The 22,856-nt window shown below is 45.9% G+C and overlaps 2 protein-coding genes across 4 annotated transcripts in view; one reads left to right on the top strand and one right to left on the bottom strand.

Moving 5' to 3' along the window:
* Positions 1–13,762, top strand: part of tiam2a (TIAM Rac1 associated GEF 2a) — a 40,075-nt gene extending 26,313 nt beyond the window's left edge. Inside the window, exons 15-26 of the mRNA XM_084914023.1 lie at positions 3,342–3,575; positions 4,080–4,148; positions 5,817–5,942; positions 6,858–6,966; positions 8,809–8,988; positions 9,164–9,282; positions 9,627–9,735; positions 10,010–10,068; positions 10,163–10,265; positions 10,479–10,572; positions 11,317–11,471; positions 11,714–13,762. Of these exons, the coding sequence (XP_084770149.1) occupies positions 3,342–3,575; positions 4,080–4,148; positions 5,817–5,942; positions 6,858–6,966; positions 8,809–8,988; positions 9,164–9,282; positions 9,627–9,735; positions 10,010–10,068; positions 10,163–10,265; positions 10,479–10,572; positions 11,317–11,471; positions 11,714–12,417 (2,061 nt within the window). The 3' untranslated portion in view covers positions 12,418–13,762. The remainder of the gene's footprint in view (positions 1–3,341; positions 3,576–4,079; positions 4,149–5,816; positions 5,943–6,857; positions 6,967–8,808; positions 8,989–9,163; positions 9,283–9,626; positions 9,736–10,009; positions 10,069–10,162; positions 10,266–10,478; positions 10,573–11,316; positions 11,472–11,713) is intronic.
* Positions 6,369–22,856, bottom strand: part of tfb1m (transcription factor B1, mitochondrial) — a 34,925-nt gene continuing 18,437 nt past the window's right edge. For 2 of the 3 annotated variants that reach the window (XM_084914029.1, XM_084914030.1), the window contains exons 7-8: positions 19,037–19,164; positions 17,200–18,158 (exon numbers count right to left, since the gene is read on the bottom strand). In XM_084914029.1, the coding sequence (XP_084770155.1) occupies positions 17,876–18,158; positions 19,037–19,164 (411 nt within the window). In that variant the 3' untranslated portion in view covers positions 17,200–17,875. Of the gene's footprint in view, positions 6,957–10,133; positions 10,238–11,296; positions 12,928–17,199; positions 18,159–19,036; positions 19,165–22,856 lie in introns of those variants that run through there. The other variant, XR_014798528.1, reaches the window with a different exon arrangement.

The following is a 22,856-nucleotide window of genomic DNA, read 5'->3' as shown; positions in this document are numbered from 1 at the left end:
AGGAGGAGGAGGAGGAAAGTTGATGAGGGTATTTGACTGATCATCAGAGGGAATTAAAAAAGAATCGAGGCAGGTCAAGTAAACCTCAGAGCTCACTCTCTCCGAGCTGTTATGCCAACGTCCAGAGGAGGCCGGCTACGCAGAAAGAGCTGCTCGCTCGCCCGCAGGACCCAACAGCAGGCCACGGCAGCATGGAGGCTGCTCTACAGACTGCTCGTCATGGTGACTCGCAGACTGGGAGAGGTAGTGGATGTTTAAACCTTAAAATATGAGCGTCAGTAGGAGATTTTAGAGCCATCAGGATTAAACATTTAAACAGATGTAGTCTGGCTTCGCTGGAGAACGAAGCTAGGTGTAGGTTGTGCTTGATTGTTGTGTTTTTGGATGTTTGGATTGACAGTTAAGTGTTTTTATTTGACTTGACGTTGGACTTAAAATCTCTGGCTTTGATTTTGGGGATCTAGGAAACGGACAGCTGGCAGACGAGTGGAAATAAAAAGAAATGCAGCTGGAAATGCGTCACAGACAAAATAAGAAGAATTGTTCTCCAAATTGGTTTGAGCAGAAGTCGAAACACTATCCCCGGCTGACACCTGTCAGCAAGAAAACCTGATCAGGAATTCACAGCAGCGCTGTCAGATCCGCTTGTTTTCCGTGGCGCTCCCGGGCTTTTCTCCCGCCTCTGCTGGTTCACGTCCTCAGCTCTTAATTGGTTATTTGGGCTAGCTGTCAGCTGTGTCGGTGGGATTGTTGTGAGGCGAATGCATTTCCTGAGTCATGACTGCGTGGTGTCCACCCACCAGCTTTCCTTCTCTCGTCACGCTCCGCTGCGGGCGTCCGTCATTAGCGTTGATGAAAATCTTACTAAGCGACCTGTATGAGAGCTGAAAGTGTTTTCCCCTCCTCCCCCCACCCCACCCGGCTCCTCCATCACCTCGTTTGTGTGTGTGGGTGTGTAACAAGAATCAAGTCGGCACTTGAATGGAGGTCTCTAAAGACCTGGGCAAACCTCACCTTCGGGTGCCAGAGCTGAAATAAAACACGGTTATCTGTCTGCACAAGGATGCTCTCTCCTGTCTGGAGATACCAGCGGGCTGTTTGATGAATATGTCGTGCTGATATCCTTCAACCTTTGTGTTTCCTTCAGGCAGCCCCCCCACCGCCTGCCTCCACGGCGCATTATGGAGTTCTCCCAAAGCGTGTATCAGTGAATGAAGGCTGACTGGTGCTGTGTGTGTGTGGCAGCAGCATCAGTGCTGGAGGTGGATTTTATGATCTTTAAAGGGATAGCCTGTGTCAACAGCTCTACTTATGTTCCAATATCCTCGTGTTTCTTTGAATCGCTTCAGATTTGAAAGCGTTTAAATGCTAAATGACACGCGCACAGTCGCATTAAATGTTTCCTGTCACCTCAAACATGCTCAATATGACATGATGTTAGCTTTAGCTAAAGAAAAATGCAGCATTACTACTGCGTTGCTGTGGGTTCTCACTGCAAACATTTATACAGGTATGTCTGCAGCATGAGAGTGCATCTTGTACTCTCCACTAGGAACATTAGTCCCTACATCAGAGCACAGGGAGACTTCAAGTCCCCTCATAATTATCAGCCCACATTCAAAGACCTCCAGAGTGGAGCTACAGTGGGCGGTGGATCAGTTGAAAGAGGCTTAGCCCAGACATACATAAAGGGCATGGAGAGGAATTTTTCCCCCTTCCCTTTTTCTTCTCTCTTTTTCAGTCTTTGCACGCACGCACGCACGCGCACACACACACACACACACACACACACACACACACACACACACACAGTCTTTCCTAGAGTATTGGAGGGCCGTCTCTGGAGTGACCATGTTATAATGAGCTAGCTGATGAGTCGCAAGCTTATTAATGGCAGACTTTATTGTCTGCGGTCTCCCTGGGAACGGGCGGAGGTGGTGCTGGGGGGTTACGGGTCGTACCTCACACACACTATGAGAAGATGCGTGACTCGGGTGAGCTCTCACACACTTCCTGGCAGCATATCGGTTCTGTAGTGACAAAATGAAGGTTTTATCAATCCACGTCTGTTACTGCACAGTTTTGACAGGGAGCTACAACTGACTGCTTGCTTATGCAATATTTTAAATAGCAGCACATGCACGAGGAGGCAGAGAGTGCTGAGCAGCTGTTTTGTTTGGCGTCTTGGCTGTCCCGCCGTGCTGTGTTGCTGTGCAGCAGACTGGAACCTGCTATTACTGGCATTTATCAGCTCCTGCTGATTTTTTGTGACTGGCCACAGATTACAATGCTACATCATGCCATTCACTTGGAATAAGGGGGTCTGGGCGTCATGAGGCCATTTTTATCACAAGCGTCAAAGGTAATTGATAGCTGGCGCGTCAAAGTCCAGCAAAGCTTGCTGCAGTTGAAGTGTTTTGCTTGACATGCCTGTCAGGTAAGAAATTAGTAGGTAGGATTTTGATTACTTGAGCATAGTTTGCATGTATTGCAGTGCTTGCTAACTGCAACCCAAACATTGCAACAATGGTGTAAGTTGGAAACAACAGAGAGGTTTTTTTCCCCTTTTGCTTCTTGTTTCCGTAGAACAGAGCAGCTCCTAATAGTTCACTTTCTGACACGATTGCTCTGAAAGTCTTACCTGCCACAGGCAAAACTTCACAGTGCGTTGCCGCCGGCTGATGTTAAGTTTCCCACCCCGGGCGGTACAGTCCACTAAAATGGGATGCGAGCGATCTGCTTCTGTAGAATATTTTTGTAAATGCTGTGACGCTAAGTTCTTCATGGGGTTCCACCCATCAAAGGTGTAAGCTGGAAGAAATGACTCATTTATGTGTGGAAGGTTGAGACTTCCTCTTCATCAAACACCAAATATTTCACACTAATATACGACCACTTGGGATTTCTTGCCATGTCAGACTGTCTGTAATCGACGTGACACAAAGCTGCATAACTGTCTATTATGGATTATGGAGAATAATGAAATGTGCTGTAATTCTATCTGCTGGGATATCCAGTTGCTAATTCTGTAAAGTCTTTGATGCAAAGCCAATTAGCACAGAGTACATAACTAAATCTCAGTAACACTCTTACTGTACCCAGGAGGATCGTTGACCGAGCGCAGGGTGGAGTGATCCACGTGGTTTTTTTACACAGCTTTGGGGCTGCAGTCATTAGCTGTGGATGGTTAAATGAGGGATCTTTAAATGGATCCGTGAGAGTTTGTGTTCAGGCCCATGCGTGTCATCATACAGTGCAATATCTTCTTATTTTATCCAGCTGACTATAATAATCCTGCCTAACCTACATACACCACCTTCTCTCTCTGTCGCCCCCCACAGAGCGTGGACACAGTGTGCACTCTCTACCACTCCTTCCAGGAAGGGTCAGGCTCGGGCAGCGGGGGTCTGATGGATCACGGCGGGGAACCCTCGGTGAGGCAGGGAGGGGATTTGGGCTCGAGCCCTACGGGAGACGCTGCCCTGCTCAGACCTTGCCCCAAGCATATGACGGCCACAGAGAGGTTACGCAAGGTCATCCAGGAGCTGGTGGACACGGAGAAGTCCTACGTGAAGGTGAGACCAGCAAAGACTGGGATCATGTTAGAATTTCTAATATTAAACTTCACATCATGATTTAGAAAGCTGGGCCCTTATTGTAAATTGGGATTTTTTTAATGTAAGGTTACTATCTATATATATAGAACAAGAGATTGGGAGCATAAAACAAGCTGTTAGCTGTAACTTGCGTAGTCGCTCAGCCTGTCTGGCCAGTCATTTTATAACCTTTTTTTCCCCACTACCATTTTTCATTTAGTCTCCTCCCCCACACACGCCTCCTCTTCAGCCTGCAATTGAGGGAGAGGATTGTCTTCAAAGTGTGGCCTGATTTAGGCATCTTCACCCGTATCCATGCACCACCGGCCGGTGTAACTAGGGGAGGGGAGGAGGTGAAAGCCCATATATCAACTCAATGAGTACATCCCCACTGATAGCAAGGAGGGGGATGGCGGGGGAATTAGGTGAAGATCTGATAAAAGAGGTTCAAAGGTTAAGTGCCACTGACCACTTCTGTTTCAGGACCTGACCTGTTTGTTTGAGATCTACTTGAAACCTCTACAGAATGAAACCTTCCTCACACTGGATGAGGTAGGTGGAGAATTATTTATCCTCCTATCGCACTCAACTATCCTTCTCCTATCACATCACCCCGATCGGGGTGATGATATCTCTCCCCTGACCTGGCGTCCCCTTGCCGTGGTATTTATATTATACCTACTTCCTCACTCAGCTGTAGGCTTGGTTAGCATGGGGGGGGTCTAGCCTTTGGACCCTTACTGGATACAGACACCCCAGGTGGGAATCGAACTTGCGATCCTCTGCTCCAAAGGTGTGTAGTGAAACCACTACGCTATCCAGCTGCTATCTGGCTGATATATAATATATATATATGTGTAGGCAAGGGGAAGAAAATAAGATGAAACAATTTGAATGTGAAATATAAATGTAAAATCAAAGGGAGTCAAAAATGTCCGGTTATATTTTGGACCTCAGAGGGTTAATCCATCAAATCAAATTAGGTTTAAATTTTTGTTCATGACAGTGCAGCTTTCTGACATTTTGTGGACTGACAGAAGAGAGGCTGCCATATCATGCCATCGGCCCCTCTGGGCAACACCAGTAGGCGGTAGGACAGAGAGCCCAGGGATCGAACCGGCGACCTTCCGGTTACAGATGTGAGTCCCAAACCCCTGAGCCACGGTCGAGCCAGTGAAACATAAATGAGACGTGTGTTTGTAAATGAACCGCCCCATGTTGTGTAGCTTTCTGGATTTCAGACTTATTTATTATACAGACTATATAGTACATAAAATCAAAACTCACATGTTTTATGTAACTAAAGTGTTTAATTATGTGGGCTACAGAAAGTAATTAAGTTCTAGACTATATTTATATGAAAAACATGTATACTTACTGCATTTGAATCATTGTAACCATCTGTAACCACCTGCATGTGGTTTGATTTTGCCACCCTAAGAAAACTTACGTATGCTAACTCTGCGGGACACCTAATATGTGGAGCTTTTATTATCCATCGATGAACTCTGCCGGGCCAAATCTCCCTCATTACTGCTCCAACTGCCTGGAGGACAAATTAACATTCTCGTCCACCGACCTTCTGGCGTCTCAGAGGGCCACACCAATAAAGGGCTGCTTAAGAGCCAACCCACCTCAGCTTAATATGCCACGGCACGGCTGTCCACTGCACGTACTCTTCATTAAGGAAGGACTGTTTTTCTCCGTTTAACAACTCGACAGCATATATCGTTGCTGTAGCACGCAACTTTCCAGCTCTGTGACCTCAAACGTAGCACATCTCTCCCGAGTATTACCAAGACACACCAGCTGATGGGCCTCTAAGCATCGGGGCAAATTAAGAGGCCATTATTGGACACCGGAATGTGACCGGACACAGAACAGACAAGGGCACGCGAGCTTTTAATGAAAGGAAGTGGCGACCCTGGCTGGATGTGTCAGATAGCGCTTGTTACACAGCTGAAGTTTACTGTGTCCATTTATTTGTGCGCGGCTGTAGCTTGTCCCTAAGTGCCTCTGTCAGAGATGGAGCCATCACAGTGGAGCTGTTATAACACTCTGCTATGAATTACAAGCTATCCTGTCTGTTTTTGCTCGTTGCCACACACTCTCTCACCCTCTGATCTTCTTTCATACATCCTTAGCTGTCACCTGTGTTGCACCGCTTCCTTTTCCTCCTCTTTCTAACTATTGTTCTACTTCCCTTTTGCCCCCTCAAAGATGGAGAGTCTGTTTGGCAGCCTGCCTGAGATGCTGGACTTCCAGAGGGTCTTCCTGCAGACTTTGGAGGAGAGAATTGCCTCGTCACCTGACTTTAGCACCCTGGAGACCCCCTCGCAGTTCAAGGTAAGCAGTGTTGGGAGGGTTACTTTTAAAATGTATTCCACTACAGATTACATGCCCCAAAATGTATTTGTAACGTATTCTGAATACTTTCCATTACTTAATTTCCCGTTTCTGCTCAGTGACAGCTCGTACTTTTCTCTCCCTCCCTCGCTCAGACACATAACGGGTATGGCAGTCCATCCTCCCTGCAGCACGGACTACACTGCCCATGAGGCTACATTCTTTAGGGCGATGCCTGTAACACTCTGCCTGTTGCCTTCATATTATTAATTTTTCAAAACATTTCTTCACGTCATTATGTGGGGTGTAGTAGAGGTGACATGTCTGAGACACAGACATTAGAGCCTCTTAATGCGCGTTTTGTTTGAGTTTCCACCAAATACCAAAAACAGGGTGTGCATAGCCTAACATGAAACGGGAAAAGACCACACTGTAATCCATTTATTTCAACAAAGTAACTGTATTGGAATACAGTTACTCATATTTTGTATTTTAAATGCATAACGCTGGTACGTGTATTCCGTTACTCCCCAACACTGAAGGTAGAGAAACGTCACGCTGTTTGTTAAGTATCTAAAGATTCAGTCCCGAATGCACACAGGCTACAGAGAAAAGAGGGATCTTTCAGGTGTTGGGTTTTAAATAATTGAGGTGGTGCAACAGAAGCGTCATCGGCTGATTTATGGCCTCGGTGTGAGGAGGTGTGAGGTCTATCGATCGCGGCGGCGGTTCACTGGTCGGATTGTGAGCTGCTGAAAGCCAGTGTACTGAAAAGGCTGGGTGAGAGGAAGAGGACAGAGGGGGCATTTTGAAGGGAGGGCACGGTGATCCAGTCGTGACTTCACATGTTCACACCCTCTAATCCTCTCTCGTGCTTTGTGTTCACACTGGTGTTTTTTCCCCATCTCTTCACAGAAGCTGCTGTTTTCCCTCGGGGGTTCATTCCTCTACTACGCCGATCACTTCAAGCTCTACAGCGGCTTCTGTGCCAACCACATCAAGGTCCAAAAGGTCCTAGAGAGAGGTACAACACACATCTTAATATTCTGCATAGTAACGAGAAACAGCATGCAAAAACAAACTAATCCAAAGGGTGCCACACCTCTGCTAAATTTAGCTTCTGTGCTCCTGTGTTGCGTCAGAGGAAGCTCGGGCGCTCACGGCTGAAGGTTCGGTCTTCTCTTTTGGGAAGCAAATCAATTATGTATGAAAGTAAATGTCCCAGAGTGAGACGGTGGATGAAAGCGAGGTGAGCGATGCCTCTCCAGTTTAGCACCAGTCCCGCTCCATCTCCAGCACCACGCACGAAGGAGCACACGGCTCTCCACCTTTCAGTTTGTGAGCTACACTTTCAAAGCATTATTGCCCTTTTCTCCTCAAACAGATGATGTTTAAACAAATACATGCACATATAAATACTCTGGCTTTGGATAACCTTGTCCTCTAACAGCAGATGTGTGACCGTGACAATAACTCTCGCTTCTCCCACAGCATGTGACGCTGGAGAAATTTTAAAGTTGATTTATGCCTCCTCAGATGTTGGCCTTTCCGCCACTATTTGGGATGAATGCCCAGTAGAGAGAGAGAGAGAGAGGAGTGTAAGCAGATTGGCTTCTTAGCTGGTGGGGGGGGCTGTGTGGGATATTCCTCGAAGGAAGCAGCAGGGCTGATCTTTAAATAGGATTAGATGGGACAAAATCACTAAAAAGTACCTTGAGGATGGTTATCCAGCAACACTTGAAAGCGTTGTAGGAACAGTCGAAATGATTTGATCTTGTAAATTATGTTAATGATATGCTTAAAAGCAGGCTATAAAAAGATGTTTTGCTGCAGAGGTAAAGCCTCCTGTTATTTTTTGAAGATGCAGATTATTTTTTTAACCAATTGTTCAGATATGTAGATGAATTAGGTAAAATTTTTCCCCCATAAGCGTCTGTGATTTTGGCGTAGTGATTATTCCTGAGTGCTTCAGCATGCGGGCGGTGCCAGCTTGGCACAAAATGGTTCCAAGTGTTTGAGTAAGGGAAATAGATGCCAGATATTCACCGGGTTTGTGCACCCGCTCTTTTAGCCAAAGCTTTAAATGACGGGTTGTGCTGCTCACAATTGATGACTGCAAACTGATATTTGAGCAGGAAGCATAATATTTGCTTAGTACGGATAAAACAGCCGAGTAGAACATAAGTGGCGGCGCGGCGCGCACGCCGTGCGAGTTTCTAGTTGGCTCAGCAAAACCGAGAACACCCAGCGCACTCTGGTCACGAGCAGCTGATCCACAACACATCGCAGAAATTTGCGGCTGTTGTGAGTCCTTTAAGTAATTATATACTCATCTCTGTCATCTTCATCCCCCCTCCTCTTCTGCCACGCCATGGGGCCCGGGTTGCCTTAGTTTCTGTTTATTTGTCGACTCGTTAATTGCCTGCCAATTACTCTGCGAGGCGTCGACGTGGCTTGCAGTGCTATAATTAATACTTTAATGGCCCCCCTCGGTAACGCTGTGGAAGCATAGCGCTCGGGGAAAATGTCAGCGCCTTTACTGAAGGCCTGCTCTGTCTTAACCTGCCGTTTCACGCTACGCACGGTCGGCCCCAGCGTTAACCATGCGGCCCCAACTTGGCGTTTTACCAGATTTAACGTTACAGCATCAAAGATTTACACTTTGAGTGGTCGTAGCAGGTGGAGGAGAAGCCCACACTCCCCCTGCTGGAGACGCATTATTGCACCGCGATTCTGCACTGACCCACATTTGCTTTAGTAGGTTAGAGCTTAATAACGTAGCCACGGTCCGAAACATAGACCAGAAGCAAAGAGAACAGACGGCTTAAAAAGATCCAGATTAAGTCTGAGTGTTTCTTTCCTTTAGCCAAGACGGATCAGACCTTCAAAGAATTCCTCGATGCCAGGAACCCCACCAAGCAGCACTCTTCCACCCTGGAGTCCTACCTGATTAAACCAGTGCAGAGGGTGCTCAAGTACCCCTTGCTGCTGAGGGAGCTGGTCTCCCTTACCGACGGCGACAGCGAGGAACACTACCACCTCACCGGTAGGAAGGCTGTGCGCTAAATACAGGCCGTGCTGACACTCAGCATTTCGGTGTCACGTTAGTCGCACGTGGAAACATTAAGTGATAACCTCTGGCATTTTTCCAGTACAGGGTGAACACAGAGTCACCCACAGGGTCACGACTCGGTCCTGTTAACACTCTGTTGTGTCTGCAGAGGCCGTGAAAGCCATGGAGAAGGTGGCCAGCCACATCAACGAGATGCAGAAGATCTACGAGGATTATGGCTCCGTGTTCGATCAGCTTGTTGCCGAGCAGACTGGCCACGATAAAGAGGTGAATTAGTGCATTTTTGGTGGAGTTTCCTTTAGATCTAAATTACTTCAGCCCAGCTAACCATCAGTACATCAGAGCGCAGCAGTTTAGGTGATGCGCGCCTCTAGGGACTGAATACATTTACAAATTGATGGAATATTTACTCAAAGCCAAATCATGTTTTCTATGTTCACGTATGCTTTCAGTGTTTTTAAATTTGCCTGAAAATGAGCTTTGAGCCTGTGCACAAACCCGAGTGTGCAGTGTAACTCCATTCACAGACACGCTTAGCCTGAGCCGTAAAAAGCTTAGCGCCTGCCTCGACTCTCTCTTAAACTGTCTGCCGTCCCTTGCGCCTCTCTCAGGTCACAGAGATCTCTATGGGAGAGTTTCTCATGCATTCCTCTGTGGTCTGGCTCAACCCTCATCCATCGCTGGGCCGCATGAGAAAAGACCCCGAAATGACCGTGTTCGGTGAGTCGCTCCTTTTTATTTTTCACCGTTTCCCTTAATTGTCACTCGTGGATGTTTGCAGTAGAGAAAGTGAATCGATATAAACCAGCTGTATTGGGTTTGTTGCGCAGAACAGAATTTTAATATCCATAGCTGTAACGCTGATATATGCTTTAAGGCTTCACGCTGGCATTTGAAATGCTCCTGTGGTTGCGCTCCCTCAGTCGGCTTTCCCCAAGAGGCATTCACAGTCAAATCCAAGACGCTCATGTGTTCTCTCGCGCTCTCTCACCAGTGTTCAAGAAAGCAGTGATATTGGTCTGCAGGGAAAACAACAAGCTGAAGAAAAAAATGGTATGTTTGTGTCACGTTCCCACATCGAGTGCGTTTGGTGTGAAACGTTACATTTTCTCTCTTACCCCATTCTGCTTTTTTCTTGTAATGCCAGGCCAACCCTCGTTCGGCGCTCTCTCATGGAGATTCGGACCCCTTCAAGTTCCGCTGGCTCATCCCGCTCTCGGCTCTGCAGGTCAGATTGGGAAATACTGCAGGTAAGAGGCCGACACGCTGCCAAATTATCCCCAACAAATCACTCACAAAGTACATCCACTAAATCTCCCTCCTTTCATATTTCCCTCAGCCCGTTCGCATTACCCACACATCTTCTGGCGTTTCTATTCAGCTTCCACCCCTCTTATCTCCCTCTGAAACCATACACAGACCGCATGATTAAAGGCCTCTCATTTATTTCCCGGCTCTCCTAGGAACAGGTACGCAGAGCAGCTGTATCTGGGAGCTGATTCACTCCAGGTCTGAGGTGGAGGGGAGACCAGAGACCGTCTTCCAGCTGTGCAGCAGGTCAGAGATTCAGCGTTTAGGTGAAATCACAGCTGAATCGAGATTTCTAAAAACGCACCGATTTTAAGTTAATGCTACACTGGGAGCATCGTGACATGGTGCGAAAACGAAGTCAGACAGCAAAAGAAATACAAGCAGTAAAATATTTTGACAGGTCGTCAACACAAAGGAAAACTCTGCAGACTAGTTTAGTCGATACAAACTGTCATGATGTTTGCAATGGACAGTTTGTAGATCACTTTGAATGTCGGCCTCTCGTCCAAAGATGTTTGGATAACCTCTGGTTTTTAGGAGCCGTCACATATTTCACACGACTGTCACATTAACAATGACCCAGAATTCTTAAAGAATATAGTCTATCCACTGGAAACGGTTAATTAAGTTTTCTATTAATAGAACATTTTATCCATAATGTTAGATAATCAAATAAAGCTACTTCTTCTCTGCCCCCCAAAAAGACCCATTAGGCCGTTTGCTTTCCTCCCATGCCCCCGTCTGCTGTTATTCTAGCATTTCATACAAACAGTCTACATGGGAACTGTAGCGAGAGAGCCTGTGACTAAATCAGTGATTCTCATTACATACTATGAAATCGGGATCAGTCCTAATAAATTACATCAGTAATTTCGCCGGGGACACAACGAACCCTTCGCAAATCTTCTTAATCTATATTTAGCTTGTGAAATCAAACTGAGCGTGCCCCGTTCTCACGTTACTGCGATACCTCTGGTTTCTTCTCCTCAGTGTGCCTGAGAGCAAGGTCAGCATCATCAAGGTGATCCGCTCCATCCTCAGGGAGAACGTGAGGAGGAACATGAAGTGCGAGGGCACGCTGGAGAGGAGCTGTAAGGAGCACCTGGCTCCTCTGCGGAGCACCCTGCCTTCCGCCGCCAGGCTAGGTGGGTTTCTGAAGCGTTCTTATGGAGATCTTTCATCCAGTTTAGGTTGTATGAAACACTCCACTCATTTTTAGTACCAGCCACTTCTCCCTGGGAAGGTTTCCTGTAAAAACATCTCTTCATAAAAATAATTCTTGTCGACTGGAATTTGAAGTCATTTGGCCGCCTAACACTCGGCTGCTTATGCTGCAAGTGTTCAGCTCAGATAACAGTGGAATTTCCATCTCCACCTTTGTTTCTAGGTTCCTCCAGAGCTTCCTGGTTGTGCAAGCAGCCGCCTGCAGAGCTCTCCACCCAGGGCGAGGCTCCGAAGCTCGGGCCAGACTCTGACGAGGGAAGCCTGAGCAGTGGAACCTACAGTTTGTCCGGGGCTCCTCCAGCCCGCGTGTCCTCCGACTCGCCCATCTTTCCAGTCCAGCAGAACTGGACTCAGACACACGGCTCCAACTCTCAACCCCGCTCCACCTCTGTGAAAGAGTCTGACATTTTGAGCGACGAGGACGACGACGGCTTTAGCGAGGGGGGGACGAGGAGGGACAGTGGAGACAGCAGCTCCCCAACTAGTGCAATTGAAGCTCAGTTTCTCCAGCTTAAACTGTCGGAGGATTCTGCGTCAGAAGGTGCAGCGGCCCCCCGCGTTCAGCCCGAGGGTGTTGGCGACACCCCGGAGATGCAACCCAAACTAGTGCGAGGCCACTTCACCGCCGTTAAGAGGAAACCGTGCAGTTTCAGGAGGAGCACGGGAGCCCTGTTGAAGATGAAGGAGCAGAGCAGGTCACTGGACAGCCAGACGGATGCAGCGCTGCCGTGTGGAGCCGTGGACCTCAACACGTTGCTGGAGAGAGAGTTCAGCGTCCAGAGTCTGACCTCGGTAGTGAACGAAGACTGTTTCTACGACCCAGCTGAGAGCGGTGCCACCGGCGCCTCGTCTCAGGTGTCAGCATAGACGGGGCAGACGTATACAGTACCTGGGCTACGTTAGTGGCCACCGAGGCGATGACTGCAAAGCTGTGCATGAACTTCAATACCTTACAGATTTACGTCTCACACTCGCCCACACAAGGTTAGATGCAAACGATGTGTTCTGATGGCAGCTCGTCGGCTGGGACTGCGGCTTTCTTCCCCTAGAGAGGCAAAGCGCAGTGATTTCTGTCCCAGTGATAATGAGTACAATGAATCTGCCAAGCACTGATGTGTGTCTGCATCGTCCTCAGCTCTCTGGGCTCTGCCTCCTCCCTCAAACCATCAGTGCGACGCGTTCCATTCAAGTTTGCCCCGCAGCTGCTGCTGATTGGCAGTTTTTATTCGGTTCTTGACCTTTTTCACGAAGAATGTCCTCGTCTGTCACTCCCAAACGTTGAGAGGTGGTGAAATCCACAGGACGCTGAGTTGAGTTTCTCAGGCAGACACTGGTGATTCGGCAAAGCTCGCCAGGCAACAGGCTTTTGTATCGATTCTGTGAAACCAAAAGAATACGATTAATACACCGAACGCTGTACGAATTTCACTTTAGTACAAACATGAAAGGAGGCACTGAAGAAGAAAAAGGTGATCACAGACGCACCCAAAGAGCTGCAACGGTCAAGTGAGACTTCCTGAGAACAGGAGGCATCGGCTCAGGAAGGAGGCCGACTACAACTACGCCTTTTTTTGCTGTATTTTGTGCACTAAGAGTACACTGTTTGCCTACATATTTGAAATATCTGTACAGGTTGTATTGTTATTACTGCTGTTTTTAATTTATTTCTGGGTTTCATTATGTTTATTTTAACCTCTTTGGGTTAAGGCTTGAACTCGAGGCTACAGATCTGGTCGACTCTTAAATGAGAGAGAACAGTTTGAGAGTTAATCACTTCATTTTTAAATGCAGCTACTGGATTTGGTTGTGTTTCGCTCAAGATTGTAATTTCATGCATTGGGATGTACATGTTTTTACTCAGACGACTGATTTAAGCTGCAATAATGTTTAAAACCCGATGATTTTAATGTTTGTATGTATCCTGTATATATAATCTTTTCTATCTTTGATACGTTTATGTACACTCATACATACTTGACACTGTACAGAAACGAAACAGGATCTTGCAGTAACACAGTTGATATTTTTGTAAAGAGCGTTTGCCATTACATTAAGTACATGTTTGTACTAAAGAAAGAAAAGGCAAACCACTACATGCTTTACCCTTTCAGCTGAACCCTACCATGCCTTTAATGCTAGCATACCAATGAATGTGAATGCTCCATTCTGATGGAACTGTTTTATAAATAAAAAAGTATATCTGTGAAAACCATCTGGGAAAGTGTTTCCAGCCTGCCCTTCAAAGGTGCCACTTCAGTTTTGCATATCCTTTGTTTCATTGACAGGTAAGCGTCTCATCTTAGGCTCGGTCCCAGGGCTGGGCTTGATGGACGGTCCCCGATTAGCTGTCATATGATCCTGACGTTGGAAGCATACGGTGTCTCCTCAGAATACATAATTACTTGACAGAAGTGGGCCACGGCTACACGAAGAAAGACTTGGGAAAAGGCTTCACGCACACCGACAATTAATCTCCGTGATGGGAAAATATTTGTTTGCTCATTATTTAGCATCACCGAAAGCACAATTCATTCGTCTTGTTAATTTTCCCCACGTAGCCCTAAATGCATAGCTCGACAGATCCTTCATTTTTGAGACATTTGCTGACATTTTGCCAAACAAGAGGAGAATATGGAATTAAACCCAGCAGCTTAAAGCGGACGGAAAGCCTGCTGAGTAACAGCCACCGAGCCTCTAAGTGATAATGATGTGAAAATATTTCACACTAAAGGTGTTAAACTCTGAACCGACTGAAAATGCAAAACTCTAGCTGGAGTTGGCCGATATTAGACACAATAAAAAGTTATTGGTCACACCAGAACAGGTCCAGCAAGAAAGTATGAGGTGAAGCAATCTGACATTTCCTCCTTAAAAATTCCATACTGTTGCTTTAACAGCACCAGGGGGAAAAGGACGCTTCTAGCACTTTGGCCATTGCAGTGTTTCACTGTGAGAGTTTTTAATGATACAGCAAACAGGCGTGAGGCACCAGCGCACAGCCGATCATTCAAGTAAATGTGCACGGACAACGGTGCTAGAGTAACAGGAAGCCTGCTGTGCTCTTTTATTACCTAAGAGTTACTAGAATTTACAGTTGGTGACAAATCACCAGGGCATGAATACGTCATGAGGCTGGTTCAGTGGCTGATGGAGCGACAAGGATACAAGGTGTACGGTTCTGGTTGGGCGTGATTTAGGAGAGGCTCTTAAACGGCTTAGAAAGCGTGCTAAAAATGACTGTGGACCAAAATAACGTCATGAATGACTAATGTCAAATATCCTGCAGAGACCTTAATAATGAGGTAAGAAGACTGTACTCCAACAATGGTAGAAATATTGTGATGTTAAACTACACTACAGTCAGTTTATTAAATACATTTTTCTTAATTACTTAAAATGGCCAAATAGACAGCATTTAAAGTGGCCCCGCCTCAAGCTGCCATAATTTGAAGTTATTAATGCATCTGTTGTAACACTGATTGCAGAACATGACTTGGCTCTAATATTTCACTCTTAACTATGGAAGCCCGTTTCCGCCACTAAATAAAAACAAAACAGCTAGTATCCATAACTCGAAATTCCGAGTTATTTTCTCGAAATTCCGAGTTATTTTCTCGAAATTCCGAGTTATTTTCTCGAAATTTCGAGTTACTTTTCTCGAAATTTCGAGGTAATAAGTCGAAATTTCAAGAAAATAACTCGGAATTTCGAGAAAATAACTCGGAATTTCGAGAAAATAACTCGGAATTTCGAGAAAATAACTCGGAATTTCGAGAAAATAACTCGGAATTTCGAGTTATGGATCCTTTTTTTTTTTTTTTTTTTTTAGTGGCGGAAACGGGCTTCCATACTTAACACTTCTGCACTTTCACTGAAGTGAAAAATTTCAAACGCAGGACTTCGTCAATGGTGTCATTACTACTTTAATGTACATTACTATCAGTGGAAAATAGACTCACACTACAGTTAGCCTCTGTACATCAGTGTAACCCAAGTGCAGACTTTCTGCTTTAAAGTCAAGGAGTTCAACACAAATACTGCATGGTACAAATACTACACCTGGTGAGAGCAGTTCATTTGTTATTTCATGACAAAAGAAGATAAAAGATCTGCAGCTGACTGGTGCTAAACGTTTTTTAAGCAGCTTTCATTGGAGCTCTCGAAATGACATCACTAAGCTGAAGAGAAAACGAAATCTTAGAAACAATGACTGCAACACCAAAAGAGCTCAGAGAGCACAGTAGGGAGCTAAAGTGATGACAGAATTATTTCCATGATTAATAAGAACAACTTTACAACATCTAACCAAGACAAAAACACTCTGCAGGAAGCGTATTGAGTCTACAAGAGGAACTTGCTGCACAACTGACCAGACAGCGCTTCACAGTGCACGTGCATAATGAGCCAAAGAAAACCACAATAGCAACCCAAGATTTTCTCAATACAAAGAAATGAGATATTCTTCAGCGTCACCTGATCTCAACCCACAAACAAGCACCTGAAGGCGACTGCAGTAATGGCCTGCAGGACATCTCCAGAAGGAAAAGCAACTGAACTTCAGGCAGGAATTACTTAGTATTAAAAACAATCCTTATATTTAGAATTATTACAATAATCCTGTTTGTCAAATAAGTTTTGAGCCTCTGGAAAAACAGGGCTGTGTATAAAAACGGCTGCAATTCATGCAAAATGTTTGTTAGACCCGTTGAATTAAAGCTGAAAGTCTGAACTTTAATCACACTGTGATGATGTAACAGCACTACAGACACTGTGCAAAAACAAAACCATCGAGTTTATGATCATAACTCATACAGGTGCCCAACACGAGCTCAGCCAGCCCCCACATTTAAAAATGAATAATATACACATTTTAAGAACTTTGATAAACTGGATGCAGAAATTACATAATTACTTTTTAGATAAATATTTATCTACTTTTACTGTAGTATGATGTTGCAGTACTAGGTTTACTGCAGCCATGCTGACGCTGTGTACCAATTAAAGACCAAATGAAACTAAATTTTTGATCCAAGAATATAACAGGTGACTCTCCTGACCAGCTCATCAAGTTTTCACTCACCTGTAGCTGCGGGATGACGGTCTTCACACAGCTGTGGTGGACACGGTGCCTGATTGGCCGCTTCTGTACATTATTCAGAATATAATTTACTTTGAGATATGATGCGTACACTAATGCTCAAAGGTATCAGACAAACCAAACAAACGCCTCTACGACCGCGGCCTTGCATCTCGTTAGTGGCTAATTATCTTCCTCCTCTGCGTGATGCAATTCCTCACCCTTCAGTCCTCCTCCACACGCCATCGTCTACCAAAATAAAAGCTTATCATAAGAGCAGTTTATTTTGGGGTGACTGAGCAGACTGAACGGCGCGCATCACATCACTCCTGCACGTCATGCGGATTGTTGATTGTGGCTGTCGATTATCACCCACCTATCATCAGAACTGAGTGAATTCTAACTCTGGCAACTCAGCCCTAGCACGCCATCTGCCATACTGGCAGGAAGCAGCGCTGCCATGTTCTGCTGGTGACAGTCTGCTCAAAGAGGAATATTTAAAACTACAATGCTTTCGCCGAGAAACACTGCACACGCTGCTATTCATTCATACTTCTGATTAAACAAACAAGTCACTGGTAAGATTTTATTATTTTGCCTCATTTTGCAGTTATACTACAAGCACATCTTACCCAAACATTAGCCCACAGAACGCAACACAAAACGTTTTGAACAAAAAATATTTTAATTGCAGCCATCTTCCTTTTGCATGACGAGTCTTTCTCGAGCTGACAAATTCACAGCACTCTCTTTGTCCCTTAAAGCGCCGTCTCCCCAGAGACTGAGCAATACACACTGGAAGGAATAAAAGTGGCCTGAATATGGAGCTGCCATGTTCTCCTTGTCTAAATCACCCTGAAAACACTGTTTCTTTCAGTCCCACAGGATGAGGTGTTATGTGAGATGGATAAGAAGTAAGAACTGGGACATAAAGAGATGCTTTCTCTTAAAAAGCTTCTGTGGGGAACGAACTAGCCGCCTTTCTTCATCCTCCCTAAAACACATGACTTGCTGGTAGCTGTTGGATCCCAGGAAATGGTTAAGGGGCTGAACCAAAGCCTGTGTGGATCCTGTGTGTGAGTCCCAGCATTTCCTGTATACCAAATTGCCGTGTGTGTGCAGGGGAAATGCTTTAAAAATGCATGGTTATGCCAGGTGGAAATGTCACAGCTAAGAGCAGACTGTTGTCTCCCTGTGCTAACAGAAGCTATTAGTCCCCTTCTCTTGGTGTCCATGCTTTTTATTTTTTCAGCGGGGTTGCAGAGGACTCTCTGCCACGCCACTCGGTGCGTCCGTAAGTGTAGGCGATGATGCCGTGTTGCTTTTTCTGGCAACGTGCTTCAGCCTGAGCTCCTCTCTGAACTCGTAGGTGAGAAGAGCGGGCTCGTGAGCGCAGAGACGAGCGTAGGCATCCGCTAACGCCCTGAACTGGGGTATGGTGAGTTCTGTGGGGCGCAGGATGGGGTCCACGTCGGCCTTCTGCATCATCTCCTGTGTCAGCTCAACACGACGCGCCTCAGGGAACAACTTCCTGCGGGGAAAAAGCGACGACACGAGAGTACAGATTCCTGCGCTTAGTCCGCTTTGATATCTTAATGATCATGCAAGTTTAATGGCATCAGAAAGTTCAAACAGAAAGAAATTATCCCTCAGCAATTATTTCAGATCGGTGAAGTTAATTGAAATCACACAAAGTCCTCATGAATTGTTAATTTACTCCACAGCCACGCTGCATAGTCCAGGGCTGCCATTAAACTCACACAAACTTTCTAAATCAGAAACAGAGCAGCTGTGATTTCAATTGCTAATTTTTATTTCTTTCGCCGTCTCCCACCCTGAAAGCTGTCCCTGCCTCAGATGTTCCTGCGGACTCGTTCGCTGCAGGTTAGCGAGCGACAGCCAGCTCCACACAATCTGGAGATGCTTTTTAGGTGCTCGAGTGCTGGTGCCGCCTCCCCAGTTTGGTGCTGCTGCCACCGACCCACGGCGGTTACATAAAATATGCTTCCTCGTTTTCCTATGCCACCTCAGTGACTCATAATTGCTGCTCTCTTTCAAACAGCCAACGCTCTTTTGTTATCCGGGCCTACGTACACTTCCCTAACAGGCAGGGGGGCGATGGGCACACGCATGTGGGTGTCTGGCTTTGTTACTAGCTGCTCTGAACAGAGCTCTGAAGTTACTCGAATGTTCAGATTTGGTTAGAGAAACACTCAAAAGCTGTCTGAATGGTGAATATGAAAAAAATATAAAGCCACTCTAATTAACGATGAGATGAAGACGCTGCCGTCGGACATGAAAAATGTAGAGAGAGAATAACTGATGTGAATGACGCATGGATTAAAAAGTAAAAAGAGGGAAAGAGCGGATCGAGGCCCTACAAGCTTCATTAGGTTAACGTGTACTTACTCGACTCCTTTATGGCAGTGCTTCCTACGGAATTGGAAAACGTTCCTGACGACTTTCTCCACCAGCTGAAAGGGCTGCTGGATCTGGGGCTGAACCAAGGGGGTGAAGTGAACTACTCCCACGTCAACCTACAGCGAGAGGAAATCCAGACGGGGGGGGTTAGCACAGACCTTAAAACTAGACTGCAGAGAGTGTGCTCATGGGAATGTGGTGAAAGAAAGTGGCAAAAAAAGAGCAGTCAGGTGTGATCAGAAGGGGAATGTAAAGTGTGCCAAAAAAAACAAGCTTTCTTGACAAATGGCACGAGAGATACAAAGCTGGACAAAGAGAGCGAAAGAGGGAAAGGGCTCAACACTCCGGGATAAAAGAAGGAGGGAAGGCAGAAAATAAGATGACGCAGCACGGCTGGTTGGCGAGCTAGTTCCAGTTGCCACAGTAACACCTGTGCAATGGACCATAGAAACTGAGTCTCTGTTGTTGCATCACCACCGAGTTCCTTAATACCTGCAAGCCTGACTCACCGTAGAGCGCATCTTTTTATCCCACTATCTGCCTCTAACATTTCCACTGAGGACCGACCATATATAGATGCAGCGATGCATGCGGCAGGCAGTCATGGATGATTCAGCGGGAACTAAATCTCATATACCTGCTTTCAGCTCACTTAAGAAGGTCCCAGAAAAGTACTCCAGGGTTCAGTGGAGCCCAGGCAGGTGGAGATATTTTGGAAATGTTTTTGTTTTTGAAGGTCACATTTGGACAAATGGTCCCACGAGCATTTCAGGAAAAACTACAGCAACAGTTTAAAACCTTAGAAGCCAATCAGGTTAAATCAACACCAGCCCATAGTCCCTAATGAACGAATAAGGCCATGTGTTACAGCACCGTAATACATCTGACTATTAATTTAATCATTCAGCCATTTCAGGTTTTTGTTACTTGTAGCGAAATATCTGAAAACCGCAAACATAATAAATAATATCTATAAAATCCATAAATCTGGAACCTCCCAGCACACCGCAGATGCAGGAGAAAGCAGGACCAGCTATACTGGAGGTGATCCAGAGCTGCCCACGGAGAGACCAGGGACGCACTTTTTTATTTTTACGTCAGCTGAAGTCATTACAGTGTTACCACAAACCCCCCGTTCGGGAACCTGAAGCGATCCCCAGTTAAGGACTGGTGGTGGGACTCTCGGCTCCAGTTCCACTCTGGCAGCCTCCTCCTGATCCTTCCCGTGTCAGCTCTAAGCTAACATGACACACTGATGAAGTAATCGCGTCAGAGCCAGCAGAGTGTATCTTTCTCACTCTCAGATCTTTTACTTTCAAACACCTATACGTACACACGTTCTATTCTAGCACTTGTTCTCCTGTAAAGCATCCTCTAACTCTCTTTATCTCCTCAATGTCATGATGAGATCAAAAGAACCAAAATACATTAAAAAGACTATTTCTGAATCTCCAGATCTTTGCTTTAGCAGCGCAAAGAAGGACATCGTTGTTCAAGCACATTTCACATGATGCTGCCAGTTCTGTAAGTTATAGTTAAAGGAGATACTGCACAATCAGGGTGATACTGCACTGCGTGGGACCTAAAGCTCAGGCAGACCACGAGCAGCAGAGCACAACAGCTGCCTGTCAGTCTTTCCATAGTCGGTAATAGCCTTACTTCCCTCAGGAGGGAGCACTGAGTGGGAGTGGTCGAGCACATCGAAAAGGGGAGCTACATAGACGCACATCCAGAGTGCTATTTTTAATAATAACACATTTCGTAGTCCTTAAGTGCTTTTATCTGTAATTTCACATGACTTTTTATTCAGGTATACGCTGGGAGGAACCGCAGAGATGGGAGCAAAGCGTGCTGGTGCATGACTGGCAATGTTAATTTAAAGATTCGAGGCAATACAAACATGTGAACCACACATCCCCTAAGGATAAGCGCCCCCTTCTCACGCTTAACGGGGGTAAAATAAAATGACATCTAATTCAACTCCATTCAAAGTCTTCCTGTGGTGACGACGTGCCCCGCGGAGCTCCTCGTGCACCCATGCGGCTTGTATCTCTGGATTGTGTGATTCACTCTCCTTCTCAGCTGCTTCGTGCTGTCCGGGAGTCGCGGCTGGTGTTGATAATTAGGGGAAGAAAGCTAACATGGTCCAAGGGTACCAAAGGATTTTAATTAAGCCGTTTAGAGTTGTTTTTTTTCTTTAAAAACAGATGTAGCGTTCAGGAGCGCTTGTAAACCACAGCTCCATCTCATATCAGATCTATAGATCCCTGTGTAGTCCAGAGATGCCTGGTTGCTGCTGAGCATCCTGCCAAAGAGGCTTTTAATGGGACAGCAGCAGTGGAGGCTCTTTGTCTCACCAGCCCTGAAGGCTGTGTGCTATAACAGTACGGGAATGCTTCAAACTGGATGAAGCATAAGGAGCAGGGACAAAGGATGTCGTGGGTATTCACCCCCCCCCAAAGTAAACAATTAATCTTAAATCTTCTTCAAAATGAGTTTATCATTTACACAGAGAAATGAGTGCCGTCCCGGGCACCCAGCGGCGGGGCTGCGGTATTTTGTCTGCATCATGAAAGGCGCCGTCTCCACCTGTCGTGTCGACAGAAATTCAGTCAGGACTTTATATCTGGAATTTGGAAAAACACTTGTATGGGTGCTTTGGTGACGCTAGATCAGACCACCATCTGCTAGGAAGAAGCAATAAAAAGGAATGTCTTTAATTTCACTCTCTGCTGGAATAATTAGGCCATTTATATTCCGCACTTCATGATTTAAGAGAGGAGCAAGGGAAAAGTCGATACTGGGACTATACAGGCAGCAGCATTTCAGCCATCAGCTTGTCCAAGTCACTTTGCCCGTTTGATTTATGTGTGGCCTTGCTACATGACTTCACTAGGTAGCACCACTGTAATATATCCCACTCCCTGCCATTAATCCCTCCCCTCGATAACCCCAACATGCAAGGAAACTCCATCTTAAATCACGCGCTGTCACCTGGCTCCTGTGCCGAGGCGCTGTGAACATGCCTCTGTGAAGCTCCTGCAAGGCCTCGCAGATCCCAGACTTACCGACCCCGTCTGAGCCCATTATCCCTCACCCTGTGCTGTACAAAGGTAGCAGTGGGGATCACCTGTGCAGAGCACACAGGCTGGCCAGACTGTGGGAGTCATTTTTTTTAGGAGAACAAGAAAAATAAACAAGCGACTCATTAGCACAATTTGAGCTGTTATGTAAGGATCTTTAGTCCAGCTCATGAACATTCCTCTCGCTCTGACTCACTTAATTCAGATAACTTGATTACATTTGGAAAACAACGACTTCAAACATTTACACCAACTCTGAACCTGCTTCTTATTCCAAATATGGCAACCCAAATAATCCGATTAGCCAACAATGGCGCCTTTTATGAAGCGTACAGCGATTCGGTTCGAGCGTTCTGAACTGTCACGTCTGCTCTCGTCCTCAACTTCAGACCTTTTCTGACCCAATAATCAGACATCTGCATGAAAAGATTTGCACTTTACTATATTTCATGTGTTTGACCTTCCGAAAGCAGCACTATTACTCTTTACAGCTTCCTTCTCTTGCTCTCCTTTTCCCCCCATTTCCATCTCCGATGTGTCTTTCTTGGTGACTTTACCCAATCGCATGTGAGCAGTAATTTGTCATGTCCCTCTAAGCGTAACCAAGATGAGATGGCAGGGGCCCTCGGGCTCTAGCCACTACACTACCTGAACCTCCGACACTTACATAATGGCAGGTTTGGAGAAAGAGCAGGGGGATGGAAGAAAGCTATATACAGCCAGGG

Source organism: Perissodus microlepis, chromosome 19 (genome assembly GCF_051167445.1).
Source record: "Perissodus microlepis isolate ML-2025 ecotype Zambia chromosome 19, ASM5116744v1, whole genome shotgun sequence".
In the NCBI taxonomy this organism is placed as follows: domain Eukaryota; kingdom Metazoa; phylum Chordata; class Actinopteri; order Cichliformes; family Cichlidae; genus Perissodus; species Perissodus microlepis.
This window is presented reverse-complemented; position numbering and strand designations above follow the sequence as displayed.